An 18,664-nucleotide genomic window follows, 5' to 3' on the forward strand; every position below is an offset into this window, starting at 1 on the left:
TCACTGGCTTCCTCTTGCCTCTAGGATCAAACACAAAATTCTCACTCTGACATACAAAGCCCTCAACTGCACTGCTCCCCCCAACATCTCAGACCTTGTCTCCAGATACTCTCCCTCCCGTCCCCTTCACTCTGCTCATGACCTCCTACTCTCCTCCTCTCTTGTCACCTCATCACACTCCCGTTTACAGGACTTCTCCAGACTGGCTCCCATCTTGTGGAACTCTCTGCCTCGCTCCACAAGACTCTCTTCTAGTTTTAAAAGCTTCAAGTGCTCCCTAAAGACTCTACTGTTCAGGGATGCATACAACCTACGCTAACCTTTCCTAATACCAGTTCCTCTCCTCCATTGCCATCTCCGGAACCCCCTTAGCATGTAAGCCTAAAAGTCCAGCTGTTTGTAGATCACCTTCTTAAGAGCTGACTACAACAGTGCAACTCTTGGCAGGGCCCTCTACCGTATAATTGTTTTGTTGTACTCCCCCTTTGTTTATAGCGCTGCGGAATCTGTTGGCGCTCTACAAATAACCGATAATAATAATAATAATAATAATAATAATAGCTATATACAAACAATAGTGCAAAAATAAAATGCTTCATTTTCAGTGCTTTTATGTCCCTCCTAATATTGAGGTGGTACAGCACCCCTGTGCTTCCCCATAAAACTGCCACTGACCCTGCTTGATCAGTGCAGGTGTCTTAAATTAAGATGTCTACCATTGGAATTTGACTACTGAGTCAATTCCGGTGACGTGTAGTCAGCTGCTGGAGGGTTGTGGCGCTCTCTGTGCATGTTTAAGGCACAATAAACAGCGCTCACTGGAGGCCCAACCTCCTACAAACAGCTGTTTAAGGCAGAATAGGTGACAACTTACTTTAGAACACCGGTGTTCTAAAGTAAGTTGTCTACCGCGTAGGAATTGCCGCCTGATCGCTTTGTCCTTCTCTCAATAACACAGATTTTATTTTGCAATCATTTTGAAATAGTTTTTACTTGCTGTATTTAGTTCCTTTTTCGCCGTTCTATACCTTTATAGCAATATCGCAAATTAGTCAACGCTGTACCGTGCTGTATTTTTGTGTTTTCTGAATGATCATTTCCTAAAGCCTCCATTACACATTGGTGGAAGCAAGAAGATAATTCATAACGAGGTAAAAACGTCTGAGGATTATATTGGAGGCTTTAGGAAATGATCATTCAGACAACACAAAAATACAGCACAGTACAGCGTTCACTAATTTGCGATATTGCTATAAAGGTATAGAACGGCGAAAAAGAACTAAATACAGCAAGTAAAAACTATTTCAAAAGTATTGCAAAATAAAATCTATGTTATGGAGAGAAAGACAGAGCGATCAGGCGGCAATTCCTACGCGGTAGACAACTTATTTTACAACACCGATGTTCTCAAGTAAGTTGTCACCTATTCTGCCTTAAACAGCTGTTTGTAGGAGGTTGGGCCTCTAGCGCATGAGCAGTGAATGCCACAAACCTCCAGCAGCTGATTAAAGTCACCGGAAGTGACTCGGTAGTCACATTCCTACGCGGTAGACAACTAACTTTAGAACACAGGAGCTCATTTATATGTGTATCTATTTAGCCACAGCAAAGTCTATAAGATAAACACAGGTTTTTGAAGAGGTGTATTATTGGATTGCAAAACATTGCATAGTTCCCTAACAAAATGTCAATTTTAAATATATTGGAAATATTTTAGTCTGTATGCAGATATTTGTCAATGTAGTGATTACTTTCTGATACATAAATATAAAAATGTCTTTAAGCATTTTGTAAATAATTCAATTTCGAGTTTAATGGATCTTTAACATGTTGGTCATTTTTTCGTATTTATATTCAAATTAAAGGAGTAAGATGTTCTACGAAATAAAATAATTTATAATAGTCACATCTTTGCCATCTGAAATTAGTCAGATTGTTTAGTTGCTATGGATACATGTCATGTATAATTTGTATTATATTAAATTTCTAATTATCAGTATTATATATACTCTGCCAGTCATAGATTAGATGTGAAAATATTGTCTCGCTGTTATTAAGTTATAACAATGACTATAAAAACATGCAAAGAGCAATAATGAAACAGAATTAAACTATCAGTAAATAACAAACGTGCACTATGTTAAAATAAGGCAGTATATGTGATTATTAAATGCTTAGCATAATAACTAGGGAATTTGTTTCCTAATGTAATAATGCAACAATAAGTAACAGTCATATTACACCTAAAGCAAAGTATTGAGCCGCCTATATAGTTATTGCAGTATGATAACAAGCAAATTAAATGCATGTATATCTGTCTATGTGAAGTTTACTCTGATCAGATAAGAAGTGTATTACACTGTGCTATTGTAATTCCTGTTATCCATTTACAGTTTTGCAAATAATTCAGTGCAGTGGTGTATTTAGGTTTTGTGCTGCCCTAGGCACTCAAATTGTTGCTGCCCCCCCCAACCCCCACACCATCAGGTTTTAGGTCTTTTTTTTACCTTAATAAAAAAAAATGCAGGGTGTAATTTGACTTTTTTTCATGTTTACAAGGCTTGCAAAACAATTGCATTCAGCCAGGTGGGTTGAATTAGCATGTGCATACAGTTATGTATAATATATATATATATATATATATATATATATATATATATATATATATATATATATATATATATATATATAATACAGACGGCTAGCACTAGTTAAGTCACCTGTCGCTCTCTACAGAGACTCAAAAAGTGCTGCCCCTCTCCAATCTGCCACCCTAGGCCCCTCTCCAATCTGCCACCCTAGGCAAGTGCGTTTTTTGCCTAGGCCAAAATAAGCCCCTGATTCAGTGGTTACTTTTATACTATGCTTGATGCCCTTAGAAAAATGTTTAAAAAATATTTACTACAGTATATGCCGACAATGTTGTTCCAATTCTCATCAAAATAAAAAAATCCAGTACATTTTTAAACATTTTCACCTAGATTACGAGTCTTGCGTTAGCCTTAAAAAGCAGCGTTGAGAGGTCCTAACGCTGCTTTTTAACGCCCGCTGGTATTACGAGTCTTGAAATGACAGGTGTACCGCTCACTTTTTTGGTCAGACTCGAGAATACCGCAAATCCACTTACGTCAATTGCGTATCCTATATTTTCAATGGGACTTGCATAGCGCCGGTATTACGAGTCTGACAAAAAGTGAGCAGTACAGCCTCTCCTGTCAAGACTGATACCGCATTTAAAAGTCAGTAGTTAAGAGTATTATGGGCTAACGCCATAGTATAAAACTCATAACTAAAGTGCTAAAAAGTACACTAACACCCATAAACTACCTATTAACCCCTAAACCGAGGCCCCCCCACATTGCAAACACTAAAAAAATATTTTTAACCCCTAATCTGCCGAACCGAACCCGCATCGCAAACACTAGTTAAATTTTATTAACCCCTAATCTGCCATCCCTAACATCGCCGCAACTATATTAAATGTGTTAACCCCTAAATCTAAGTCTAACCCTAACACACCCCTAACTTAAATATAATTTAAATAAATCTAAATAAAATAACTATCATTAACTAAATTATTCCTATTTAAAACTAAATACTTACCTATAAAATAAACCCTAAGCTAGCTACAATATAACTAATAGTTACATTGTAGCTATTTTAGGATTTATTTTTATTTTACAGGCAACTTTGTATTTATTTTAACTAGGTAGAATAGTTATTAAATAGTAATTAACTATTTAATAGCTACCTAGTTAAAATAAATTCAAATTTACCTGTAAAATAAATCCTAACCTAAGTTACAATTACACCTAACACTACACTATAATTAAATTAATTACTTAAACTAACTACAATTAAATACAATTTTAAAAAAATTATCTAAAGTACTGAAAAAAAACTAAATTACAGAAAATAATAAAATAATTACAAGTTTTTTTCACTAATTACACCTAATCTAATCCCCCTAATAAAATAAAAAAGCCCCCCAAAATAATAAAAAGCCCTACCCTATACTAAATTACAAATAGCCATTAAAAGGGCATTTGCAGGCAGTGTCCCAAAGTAATCAGCTCTGTTACCTGTAAAAAAAGTACAATACCCCCCAACATTAAAACCCACCACCCACACACCCAACCCTACTCTGAAACCCACCCAATACCCCCTTAATAAAACCTAACACTAACCCCTTGAAGATCAACCTACCTTGAGAAGTCTTCACCCAGCCAGGCCGAAGTCCTCAACGAGCGATGTGGTCCTCCAGACGGGCAGAAATCTTCATCGAAGCCGGCCAGAAGAGGTCCTCCAGATGGGCAGAAGTCTTCATCCAGACGGCATCTTCTATCTTCATCCATCCGGCGCAGAGCGGCTCCATCTTCAAGACATCTGACGCGGAGCATCCTCTTCCAACGAAGTCCAACTGAAGAATGAAGGTTCCTTTAAATGACGTTATCCAAGATGGCGTCCCTTGAATTCCGATTGGCTGATAGAATTCTATCAGCCAATGGGAATTAAGGTGGAAAAAATCCTATTGGCTGTTGCAATCAGCCAATCGGAATTAAGGTAGAAATTGGATCAGCCAATAGGACTGAACTTCAATCCTATTGGCTGATTGCATCAGCCAATAGGATTTTTTCTACCTTAATTCCGATTGGCTGATAGAATTCTATCAGCCAATCGGAATTCAAGGGACGCCATCTTGGATGACGTCATTTAAAGGAACCTTCATTCTTCAGTTGGACTTAGTTGGAAGAGGATGCTCCGTGTCGGATGTCTTGAAGATGGAGCCGCTCCGCGCTGGATGGATGAAGATAGAAGATGCCGCCTGGATGAAGACTTCTGCCCGTCTGGAGGACCTCTTCTGGCCGGCTTCGATGAAGACTTCTGCCCATCTGGAGGACCACTTCGCCCGGCTTCTTTGAGGACTTCGGCCCGGCTGGGTGAAGACTTCTCAAGGTAGGGTGATCTTCAAGGGGTTAGTGTTATGTTTTATTAAGGGGGTATTGGGTGGGTTTTAGAGTAGGGTTGGGTGTGTGGGTGGTGGGTTTTAATGTTGGGGGGTATTGTACTTTTTTTACAGGTAATAGAGCTGATTACTTTCGGGCAATGCCCAGTAAAAGGCCCTTTTAAGGATTATTTGTAATTTAGTATAGGGTAGGGCTTTTTATTATTTTGGGGGGCTTTTTTATTTTATTAGGGGGATTAGATTAGGTGTAATTAGTTTAAAAATCTTGTAATTATTTTATTATTTTCTGTAATTTAGTGTTTGTTTTTTTCATACTTTAGATAAATTTTTAAAATTGTATTTAATTGTATTTAGTTTAGGTAATTAATTTATTATAGTGTAGTGTTAGGTGTAATTGTAACTTAGGTTAGGATTTATTTTACAGGTAAATTTGAATTTATTTTAACTAGGTAGCTATTAAATAGTTAATAACTGTTTAATAACTATTCTACCTAGTTAAAATAAATACAAAGTTGCCTGTAAAATAAAAATAAATCCTAAGCTAGCTACAATGTAACTATTAGTTATATTGTAGCTATCTTAGGGTTTATTTTATAGATAAGTATTTCGTTTTAAATAGGAATAATTTAGTTAATGATAGTTATTTTATTATTATTATTTATTAATTATATTTAAGTTAGGGGTGTGTTAGGGTTAAGGTTAGACTTAGATTTAGGGGTTAATACATTTAATATAGTGGCGGCGACTTTGGGGACGGCAGATTAGGGGTTAATAAGTGTAGGTTGGTTGCGGCGACATTGGGGGTGGCAGATTAGGGGTTAATAATATAATGCAGGTGTCAGCGATGTCGGGGGCGGCAGATTAGGCGTTAATAAGTGTAAGATTAGGGGTGTTTAGACTCGGGGTTCATGTTAGGGTGTTAGGTGTAGACATAAAATGTATTTCCCCATAGGAATCAATGGGGCTGCGTTAGGAGCTTTACGCTGCTTTTTTGCAGGTGTTTTTTTTTCAGCCGGCTCTCCCCCATTGATTCCTATGGGGAAATCGTGCACAAGCACGTTTTGCCAACTCACCGGTACCATAAGCAGCGCTGGTATTGAGGTGAGATGTGGAGCTAAATTTTGCTCTACGCTCACTTTTTTGCAGCTAACGCCGGGTTTGTAAAAACCCGTAATATCAGCGTTGTCTGTAGGTGAGCAGTGAGGGAAAACTGCTTGTTAGCACCGCACAGCATTACCGACAAAACTCGTAATCTAGGCATTTATATTTTACAATTTTAGCCTAATTTTGGCCACTTTATATCTTGGCTGTTTTATTTTTATATCTGTCTATAAATTGGCTGTTTCAACATTTTTTTTACCAAAGCTTTACTATTTATTTTTGCAGGACACTAAAAGGTTAAGATTTATCAAGATATCTTGCCATTTATGTTTAGCAAAATTGTTTTTTTTTTTTAAAAATTGCAGTTCTTTATTCCAACTTTATTAAATGAGAGAACGGTATTTAAACAAGGCAGATTTTACAAGTTAGGCAGCATATATATAAATGATACATCGTACCTGAAAAAAAATGTTTGGTGTTCGATATATTTTATGTTTGCATTTTTAATTGATTTGTATCATATCTATTTGATTTATTGATTTTTATTAATTAAAATGTAACTTTGTACCTATTATATCTTTGATGTAAAATGAAATGCTATGCAATGTTTAATGTAATACAAATAAAATATGCTGAGCAGTACAGAGACTAATATACCTGTAATGCTAAGTAAAACTTGCAAATAAAATGCTAGGAACTATAGAGCCTACAAAACCTGTAATTCACTGTACAATGCAGAGTTTAACATACAAGTAATATGCTGAGCAGTACATAGACTAATATACTTGTTATGTACTTGTGCAATAATGATTTTAATATGCAAGTAATATGCTTAGCAGTACATAGATTAATATACTTGTATGTACTTGTGCAATGCTGAGTTCAATATGCAAGTAATATGCTTAGCAGTACATAGATTAATATACTTTTTATGTACTTGTGCAATGCTGAGTTCAATATGCAAGTAATATGCTTAGCAGTACATAGATTAAAATACTTGTTATGTACTTGTGTAATGCTGAGTTTAATATGCAAGTAATATGCTTAGCAGTACATAGATTAAAATACTTGTTATGTACTTGTGCAATGCTGAGTTCAATATGCAAGTAATATGCTTAGCAGTACATAGATTAATATACGTTTTATGTACTTGTGCAATGCTGAGTTCAATATGCAAGTAATATGCTTAGCAGTACATAGAATAATATACTTGTTATGTACTTGTGCAATGCTGAGTTCAATATGCAAGTAATATGCTGAGCTGTAGATAGATTAATATACTTTTTATGTACTTGTGCAATGCTGAGTTCAATATGCAAGTAATATGCTGAGCTGTAGATAGATTAATATACTTTTTATGTACTTGTGCAATGCTGAGTTTAATATGCAAGTAATATGCTTAGCAGTAGATAGACTAAATTAAAAAATGTTAAGCACTTGTGCAATACTGAGTTTAATATGCAAGTAATATGCTGAGCTGTACATAGATTAATATACTTGTTATGTACTTGTGCAAGGCTGAGTTTAATATGAAAGTAATAGGCTGAGCAGTACATAGAATAATATACTTGTTATGTACTTGTGCAATGCTGAGTTTAATATGCAAGTAATATGCTGAGCAGTACATAGATTAAAATACTTGTTATGTACTTGTGCAATGCTGAGTTTAATATGCAAGTAATATGCTTAGCAGTACATAGAATAATATACTTGTTATGTACTTGTGCAATGCTGAGTTTAACATGCAAGTAATATGATTAGCAGTACATAGAATAATATACTTGTTATGTACTTGTGCAATGCTGAGTTTAATATGCAAGTAATATGCTGAGCAGTACATAGAATAATATACTTGTTATGTACTTGTGCAATGCTGAGTTTAATATGCAAGTAATATGCTGAGCAGTACATAGAATAATATACTTGTTATGTACTTGTGCAATGTTGAGTTTAATATGCAAGTAATATGCTGAGCAGTGCATAGACTAATATACCTGTTATATACTTGTGCAATGTTGAGTTTATTATGCTAGTAATATGCTGATTAGGACATAGCCTAATATACCTGTTATGTACTTGTGCAATGCTGAGTTTAACATGCAAGTAATATGCTGAGTAGTAAATAGCCTAATATACCTATTATGCACTTGTGCAATACTGAGTTTAACATGCAATTAATATGCTGAACAGTACAGAGCCTAATATACCTGTTATGCACTTGTGCAATGCTGAGTTTAACATGCAAGTAATATGCTGAGCTTTACATAGATTAATATACTTGTGTCCTTGTGCAATGCTGACTTTAACATGCATGATGATCAGTACATACACTAATACTGTTATGTACCTGTGCAATGCTGAGTTTAACATGCAAGTAATATGCTGAGCAGTACTGAGTCTAATATAACTGCTATGTACTTGTGCAATGCTGTGTTTAACATGCAAGTAATATGCTGAGCAGTACAGAGCCTAATATACCTGTTATGCACTTGTGCAATACTGAGTTTAACATGCAAGTAATATGCTGAGCAGTACTGAGTCTAATATAACTGCTATGTACTTATGCAATGCTGTGTTTAACATGCAAGTAATATGCTGAGCAGTACAGAGCCTAATATACCTGTTATGTGCTTGTGCAATATTGAGTTTAACATGAAAGTAATATGCTGAGCAGTACTGAGTCTAATATAACTGCTATGTACTTGTGCAATGCTGTGTTTAACATGCAAGTAATATGCTGAGCAGTACAGAGCCTAATATACCTGTTATGTGCTTGTGCAATGCTGTGTTTAACATGCAAGTAATATGCTGAGCAGTACTGAGTCTAATATAACTGCTATGTACTTGTGCAATGCTGTGTTTAACATGCAAGTAATATGCTGAGCAGTACTGAGTCTAATATAACTGTTATGTACTTGTACAATGCTGTGCTTAATATGCAAGTAATATGCTGAGCTGTACATAGCCTAATATACCTATTATGCACTTGTGCAATACTGAGTTTAACATGCAAATAATATTCTGAGCAGTACATAGACTAATATACTTGTTGTGCACTTGTGCAATGCTAAGTTTAAAATGCAAGTAATATGCTGAGCAGTACAGAGCCTAATATACCTGTTATGTACTTGTGCAATGCTGAGTTTAACATGCAAGTAATATGATGAGCAGTACATAGATTAATATACCTGGTATGTACTTGTGCAATGCTGAGTTTAACATGCAAATAATATGCTGAGCAGTACAAAGCCTAATATACCTGTTATATACTTGTGCAATGCTGAGTTTAACATGCAAATAATATGCTGAGCAGTATATAGACTAATATACCTGTTATTTACTTATGCAATGTAGAGTTTAACATGCAAGTAATATTCTGAGCAGTACAGAGCCTAATATACTTGTAGTGCAAGAGCTCCTTCTAGCCTCACACGTGCACGTTCCGATATCAGGGACAGGGAGTACTGTGGGTCTGTACAGTTCCAGCATATTCCCAACATTTATATTCTTTTATATACAGGGAAAGTGCAGAGCATAGCATATCTATAATACACTGTTTAATATCTAGAGAGTCATGAAGTCAAAATTAAAGGAGCAGTAAATACAGTAGAACTGCATAATCAGCAAATACATCATAAAAAACAATACAGAACCTTTACTTTGAATTTTGAATGAGTAGAATATTTTTTTTCTAGAAAATGTTAAACTTAAAGGGACACTGAACCCAAATTTTTCTTTTGTGATTCAGATAGAGCATGACATTTTAAGCAACTTTCTAATTTACTCCTATTATCAAATTTTCTTCATTCTCTTTGAATATTGATTTGAAATGCAAGAATGTGAAAGTTGCTTAAAATTGCATGCTCTGAATCACAAAAGAAAAATTTTGGGTTCAGTGTCCCTTTAATTAAATTTTCTGTCTTCCCTGCACCATGTGACAGCCATCAGCCAATCACAAAACACATATATGAATTTACTGAGTACTACTGCACATGCTCAGTAGGAGCACAACAAATACATGGTTTTATTTATTTATTTTTAATTGCATGCTCCATATGAATTTTGAAAGTTTAATTTTGACTTTAGTCTGTTTTTTTTTGCCTTAATGAAATAACAAATAAACGGCTAGATTACGAGTCTTGCGTTAGCCTTAAAAAATGCCCGCTGGTATTACGAGTCAGGCAGGAGAGGGTCTACCGCTCACTTTTTTTCTGCGATTTTACCTTACCGCAAATCCCCTTATGTCAATTGCGTATCCTATCTTTTTAATGGGATGTGCCTAACGCTGGTATTTCGATTGCCTGAAAAAGTGAGCGGTAGACCCTCTCCTGGCAAGACTCCTACCGCATATAAAAGTCAGTAGTTAAGAGTTTTATGGGCTAACGCCTTAACATAAAACTCTTAACTAAAGTGCTAAAAAGTACACTAACACCCATAAACTACCTATTAACCCCTAAACCGAGCCCCCCCCCCACATAGGAAACACTTAACCAAAATGTTTAACCCCTAATCTGCCGACCGGACATCGCCCACACTTCAATAAATGTATTAACCCCTAAACCGCCACACTCCCACCTCGCAAACACTAGTTACATTTTATTAACCCCTAATCTGCCGTCCCTAACATTGCCGACACCTACCTACATTTATTAACCACTAATCTGCCGACCCCAATATCGCCGCTACTATATTAAATTTATTAACCCCTAAATCTAAATAAAACCCTAACCCCCCCTAACTTAAATATAATTTAAATAAAACTAAATTAAATTACTACAATTAAATAAATTAATCCTATTTAAAACTAAATACTTACCTATAAAATAAACCCTAAGATAGCTACAATATAATTAATAATTACATTGTAGCCATATTAGGGTTTATTTTTATTTTACAGGCAACTTTGTATTTATTTTAACTAGGTACAATAGTTATTAAATAGTTATTAACTATTTAATAACTACCTAGCTAAAATAAGTACAAAAGTACCTGTAAAATAAACCCTAACCTAAGTTACAATTACACCTAACACTACACTATAATTAAACTAATTACCTAAACTACCTACAATTAATTACAATTAAATTAAATAAACTAAATTACGGAAAAAAAAACACAAAATTACAGAAAATAAAAAAAGAATTACAAGAATTTTAAACTAATTACACCTAATCTAATCCCCCTAATAAAATAAAAAAAGCCCCCCAAAATAATAAAAATCCCTACCCTATACTAAATTACAAATAGCCCTTAAAAGGGCCTTTTGCGGGGCATTGCCCCAAAGTAATCAGCTCTTTCACCTGTAAAAAAAAATACAATACCCCCCAACATTAAAACCTACCACCCACACACCGAACCCTACTCTAAAACCCACCCAATCCCCCTTAAAAAAACCTAACACTACCCCCCTGAAGATCACCCTACCTTGAGATGTCTTCACCCAGCTGGGCACAAGTGGATGTCCAGAGGGTCCGAAGTCTTCATCCTATCCGGCCAGAAGAGGACATCCAGACCGGCAGAAGGCTTCATCCAGGTGGCATCTTCTATCTTCATCCTTCCGGATGTCCATCTTCAAGACATCCGACGCGGAGCATCCTCTTCATCCGACGGCCGACGACTGAATGACTGCTCCTTTAAGTGATGTCATCCAAGATGGCGTCCCTTGAATTCCGATTGGCTGACAGAATCCTATCAGCCAATCAGCCAATAGGATTGAGCTCGCATTCTATTGGCTGATCCAATCAGCCAATAGGATTGAGCTCGCATTCTATTGGCTGTTCTAATAAGCCAATAGAATGCGAGGTCAATCCTATTGGCTGATTTCATCAGCCAATAGGATTTTTCCTACCTTAATTCCGATTGGCTGATAGGATTCTATCAGCCAATCGGAATTCAAGGGACGCCATCTTGGACGACGTCACTTAAAGGACCAGTCATTCAGTCGTCGGCCGTTGGATTAAATGGATGCTCGGCGTCCGATGTCTTGAAGATGGACCCGCTCCGCTCCGGAAGGATGAAGATAGAAGATGCCATCTGGATGAAGCCTTCTGCCCGTCTGGATGTCCTCTTCTGGCCGGATAGGATGAAGACTTCGGACCCTCTGGACGTCCACTTGTGCCCGGCTGGGTGAAGACGTCTCAAGTTAGGGTGATCTTCAAGGGGGTAGTGTTAGGTTTTTTTAAGGGGGGATTGGGTGGGTTTTAGAGTAGGGTTGGGTGTGTGGGTGGTGGATTTTAATGTTGGGGGGGTATTGTATTTTTTTTTACAGGTGAAAGATCTGATTACTTTGAGGCAATGCCCCGCAAAAGCCCTTTTAAGGGCTATTTGTAATTTAGTGTAGGGTAGGGATTTTTATTATTTTGTTGTTTTTTTTAATTTTATTAGGGGGATTAGATTAGGTGTAATTAGTTTAAAATTCTTGTAATTCTTTTTTTATTTTCTGTAATTTAGTGTTTTTTTCCGTAATTTAGTTTATTTAATTTAATTGTAATTAATTGTAGGTAGTTTAGGTAATTAGTTTAATTATAGTGTAGTGTTAGGTGTAATTTTAACTTAGGTTATGGTTTATTTTACAGGTAAATTTGTATTTATTTTAACTAGGAAGTTATTAAATAGTTAATAACTATTTAATAACTATTGTACCTAGTTAAAATAAATACAAAGTTGCCTGTAAAATAAATATAAATCCTAAGATAGCTACAATGTAACTATTAGTTATATTGTAGCTAGCTTAGGGTTTATTTTATAGGTAAGTATTTAGTTTTAAATAGGAATAATTTATTTAATTGTAGTAAATTTATTTAGATGTATTTAAATTATATTTAAGTTAGGGGGTGTTAGGGTTAGACTTAGGTTTAGGGGTTAATAAATTTATTATAGTGGCGGCGACGTTGGCTGCGGCAGATTAGGGGTTAATAAATGTAATATAGTTGCGACAACGTTGGGGGGGGCAGATTAGGGGTTAATAACTATAATGTAGGTGTCGGCGATGTTGGGGGCAGTAGATTAGGGGTTCATAAGTATAATGTAGGTGGCGGCGGTGTCTGGAACGGCAGATTAGGGGTTAATAATTATAATGTAGGTGTCAGCGATAGCGGGGGCAGCAGATTAGGGGTTAATAAATGTAAGATTAGGGGTGTTTAGACTCGGGGTTCATGTTAGGGTGTTAGGTGCAGACATAAAATTAATTTCCCCATAGGAAACAATGGGGCTGCGTTAGTAGCTGAACGCTGCATTTTTTTTTTGGTTTTTTGGTTTTTTTTTAGCCAGCTCAGCCCCATTGTTTCCTGTGGGGAAATCGTGCACGAACACGTTTTGCCAGCTTACCGCTACCGTAAGCAACGCTGGTATTACAGTGAGATGTGGAGCTAAATTTTGCTCAACGCTCACTTTCCTGAGGCAAACGCCGGCTTGAAGAAAACCTGTAATACCAGCGTTGGCTTAAGTGAGCGGTAAGAAAAAAAGGGTCGTTATACCCGCACAGCCTTACCGACAAAAACTCGTAATCTAGGCAAAAGTATGCACATTTATCTCAACAGTTTAATTCAGTTATCAAATTCCCATTAATCTCTTGGTATTCTTTTTGGAAGAGCATATCTAGTTAGGCTCAAGAGCGTGCATGTGTCTTGGGAACTATGGCAGCAGTGCTTGTAGCAATGTTATACATTGTTGTAAAACACTGCTGCCAGTGCTGAACATTGTACACGTAACACCCTAAACAGCTACTGTGTCTGTAAGGCAGTGTCCAGTGTTGACATTAAAGGGACATAAAAGTGCAGAAAGAAAATGCTTTAGTATGTTAGATAATTTTATTATTGCTTGCCTATAACTGTGTGTTAAACACATAGGTAAACTCAGCTCTGAAGCAGCAATGCACTTCCGGGACTTAGCTAAACACATCTGGTGAGCCAGCCAGCAGTCAACAGATGGTTTCCAATAGTGCACTGCTACTTCTGAGCCTACCTAGGTATGCCTTTCATCAAATGACATAAAGGGAATGAAGAAATTTGGTAAACGAAATAAATAGAAAAAGACACTTACAATTACATGGCCTACCTGAATGATGACAGCTTAACCTTCATGTCCATGTAAAGCACATAGGGGTCGATTAAGCAAGCTGCGGCGAACAGGGGTGCACATATGCGCCCCTTTCCGTCGCAGCTTGCCTCTAGCGGGCTGAATTCCGCTGGCGGAATTCAGCATTGCACACGAACGCTATTTTGCGCTCACATGCAATCCCGCCCCTTCCCCCGCACAGCCAATCACACGCAGGCAGAAGCTGTCAATCTCCCAAGTCGGACAAGTCAGGGGAGATTTAAATTCGCCACATAAGAGGTGGCGAAAGGTTAGGGAAACAGCAGTCTGATGATCGCTGCTTGTTAAATACGGACTGCAGGTCTGAGCAGCATTTGCCTAATAAAACTATAGAGGCAGATCATCATATACTGAGTGTTGCTGCACAGCATTATTTGGTTAGGGGGCTTCCTGGACCATTCTGGAGAAGCAAAACTTTTTAACACATAATTAGCTTGAACACAGTTTGTATCAATAGATGATAATATATTCGCAGACCCAGGATCATGTTACGTTTTCTGTATTCCTAGCAGATTGCAGCGTTAAGCCTGAAGCAACAGAAAAGGTAAATCAGTGAAGATTGTATAACTTGTATAATTGTTACATTTAAGTCTGTTGATGTTCCTGTGCTGCGTTTTCCTTAACTCTCAGCTCACTCCATTTGAATATATGATTCTTGCAACGATTATCGCAAACTGTATTGTTCTGGCTTTGGAGCAACATCTACCCGGAGACGACAAAACACCCATGTCCCGCAGATTGGTAAGTGACACTTCTGTTTCCTTGTTTTACTTACATTACTGAAGCATATGCATCTGATTGGTCTGTGTTTTCTACAGGCATGAATAAGGGCTAAGTGTTAGATTTTGTTGGACCCTGTATGTGATGTGAAAATAAATGTCTTTTTAATTTTAAGTAGCTTTTCTGATATGCTGAAGGCCATGGTAAGCCTACTCCGGGAGACTGGGAATTAGTGTGCAGCTTCCTATAACAACAGTTTGTTTTATACTTTGCAGCCCATAATAAGCTTCTTAAAGGGGCACAACACCACAAATGTAATTCCATTAAATTATTAGCTAAAGGGACATAAAAGTTTGAAATAAAAAAATGATCTAATGTGCTAGAGCATTTTATTAGTGCACTACTGTTTGCATATAACTATGTGTTTAAAGGGAAAGTCAACACCAGAATTTTTGTTGTTTAAAAAGATAGATAATCCATTTATTACCCATTCCCCAGTTTTGCAAAACCAACACTGTTATATAAATACACTTTTTACTTCTGTGACTAACTTGTATCTAAGCATCTTTTGACCTCCCCTAATCACATGACTTTTAGTTATTATCTATTGACTTGCATTTTAGCCAATTAGTGCAGTGTCTGCCACTAGCCACGTGCGTGATCACAATGCTATCTATATGGTCTACATGAGCTTGCTCTCCCCTGCTGTGAAAAGTAAATAAAAAAGAGGCGGCCTTCAAGGGCATACAATTTTTCATATGAGCCTTCCTAGGTTTGCTTTCAACTAGAATTCCAAGAGAACAAAGCAAAATTGTTGATAAAAGTAAATTGGAAAGTTTTTTTTTTTTAACTTGACTGTCCCTTTAACTCTGCAAAGGGGTTAAATACACAGTTAAAGTCAGCTCAAGGGCAGCAATGCACTACTGAAAGATACATGAACACATCTGTTGAGCTAATGACAAGAGGCATATGTGCATAGCCACCAATCAAAAACAAGCTCCCAATAGTTTGTGTGCTGTTCCTGGATCTATCTATGTTTTTCAACAAAAGGTGCCAAGAAAGTGGAGTACATTTGATAACAGAAGTTAATTGGAAAGGCTTGATCTAAAGCATGAAGCTTTACTTTTGTCTTTTATGTCTCTTTAAACATTTACGGCTAGATTAAGAGTGGTGCGCTAATTGTTGCACTCGAGCGTTCTTTGCACGCGTTAGAAGTAAACAATTGAATTTAAAGTGCAGCTGGATGAGGAGACTTCAAAACACGGGCTAAATGTTACGCAAGTCAACAAAGTTGTACAAAACACATCAAAAATACATTTAAAAGTACAGTTACACTCATAATAACACTGTCTGATAACAATTATTTTTTTAAAAATGTAATAAAAAGTTATAAGGGCTCAAAGACATGAAGTCTCAGGTATTTAACACAGAGATTCACACATAAAAATAATTATATATATATGTATGTGTGTATATATATATATATATATATACACACAGGTGGCCCTCGGTTTACAACGGTTCAATTTGCACCGTTTCAAAATAACAACCTTTTTTTCAGTCATGTGACTGCTATTGAAAAGCATTGAGAAGCAGTGCATTGATTAAAAAAACCAGTAGGTGGAGCTGTCCTCTTGTGTTGCAGCAAAGATATGCAAGCCAAGCAAGCTGAAATTAATCAGTTTAACCAGACCTGAGCTATCGAGCAGATTTCAAAAGAACAAGATCTTCCTGTCTAGAAATCAGTCCAGATTGGAATGCATAGAAAGAACTGTTTGCAGAAAAATGCAAGTAAAGTCTGTGTTGTGTGATTATTTTATTAGGTTTATAATGCTGTTTAGCAAATGTTTTTGTTCATTTAACTTAGTTTAATTATATATTCTGTGTTGTCTGATTATTTTATTAGGTTTATAATGCTGTTTAGCATGTCTTCATTTCAAAGCTTTAAAAATAATGTATTAGGTGTTACTTATGACAATTTTGAGAGGGGCCTAGAACCTAACTCCCTCACTTCCCATTGACTTACATTATAAACTGGATTTCAATTTACAATGGTTTCGATTTACAACCATTCCTTCTGGAACCTAACCACGGCGTAAACTGAGGGCTACCTGTATATATATATATATATATATATATATATATATATATATATATATATATATATATATATATATATATATATATGCAGTTTATATATATATATATATATATATATATATATATATATATGTTCATATGTATTTATATGTCTATATATGTATTTACAGACATATATACACATATAAACACAAAAATACATATGTATTTAAGGCTCAAATTCCAAGATGTTTATTGTGATTATAATAGACAGCTTAAAAGCAATTCACAATTTTGGCATAAGCACTTAATAAAAAGGTAAGACATTCCATCTTATGTGTTTTGTCTATCCGCCTTAATCATAGACCATAAACACAAAAATACATATGTATATATATATATATATATATATATATATATATATATATACTGTATATATATACTGTATATATATATACTGTATATATATATATATATATATATAGTGCATTGGAACCCTTCGCAGTCATGTAGCTGAAAACATGAATAATCATATTTATACAATATTCACATTTAATAAAATGTTTAACTGGAACATTTAAAAGGGTTTGTCCCTGGACTGCAAAATAATGTAACATTTGCTAAGAAAATAGCAGTTTTAAATGCCTTTAAAACATTTATTTTGTACGCATAATGCAGCATATTTCTTAATTTACATGTATAAAAAAATTACTTTAATGTTCTATAAAATAAATTAATTTAATGGGGCAGTAGCAGTAAACACAATGCGATTTTACTATAAAATGATTCATTTTGTGTAGTGAAACATCTTCAAACTCACCCAGTATGATAAGTTATTGCAAGACTGCAAAAAATCTTGTATCATTGTGTTTACTGTCCCTTTAAATGATCACCATATTTACATTTTTGACATTTCTCACAAATAGCCTATAAATATGGATCTAGTTTACTATTACTTTTTTATACAATGTAAATTATGAATAGCCTGTCCCTGCTTTATCTGACTGTGTTCTCATTTTTTATTTAGTTTTCTCTAAGGAAATAAAACACACCTTGTAATGTATTACCACACTGTGTAGCAAGTGGTGTGAGTGTAACCTTTTATTCGGCAAGCTTCTCAGCATAATACAAATATAAATGTATTAAAAAAAATCTTCAGAAAGGATACATTATAATGGCCAGTGTATTTTGAGTTTTAAAGGGACACGGAACCCCCAAAAATGTCTTTCATGATTTGGATAGAACATACAATTTCAAACAGCTTTCCAATTTGCTTCCATTATCAAATGTGCTTAATTCTCTTGTTATCCTTTGTTGAAGGAACAGCATTGCACTACTGGCAGGCACCAATCAGCAGCTAGCTCCCACTAGTGTAGGATATGTGCATATTCTTTTTCATAAATGGATACCAAGAGAACAAAGCACATTTGAAAATAGAAGTGAATTAAAAATTGTTTTAAAATTACATGCTCTATCTGGATCATGGTAGTTTAATTTTGACTTTTCTATCCCTTTAACTAGTGTACACTGTTTATTAGTATCTTCTCTTAAAAATTATATAAATGGTTACCTGTGATTTATAAATATCTCTTACAGTATTCATACTTACATAAATGACAAGAGAGATTCATTTTTATATTTTCTGGAATAAGGAGGGCAAAACAAAGTTAAATTATTTTTTTTTAAAAGCAAATTATTATTATT

General features: G+C 35.5%; 1 protein-coding gene across 1 annotated transcript in view; it reads left to right on the forward strand.

The window, feature by feature from the left end:
* Positions 1–18,664, forward strand: part of CACNA1E (calcium voltage-gated channel subunit alpha1 E) — a 519,663-nt gene that overhangs the window by 139,793 nt on the left and 361,206 nt on the right. Inside the window, exon 2 of the mRNA XM_053693950.1 lies at positions 14,797–14,902. Within this exon, the coding sequence (XP_053549925.1) occupies positions 14,797–14,902 (106 nt within the window). The remainder of the gene's footprint in view (positions 1–14,796; positions 14,903–18,664) is intronic.

Source organism: Bombina bombina, chromosome 10, assembly GCF_027579735.1.
Source record: "Bombina bombina isolate aBomBom1 chromosome 10, aBomBom1.pri, whole genome shotgun sequence".
Classification (NCBI taxonomy): Eukaryota; Metazoa; Chordata; class Amphibia; order Anura; family Bombinatoridae; genus Bombina; species Bombina bombina.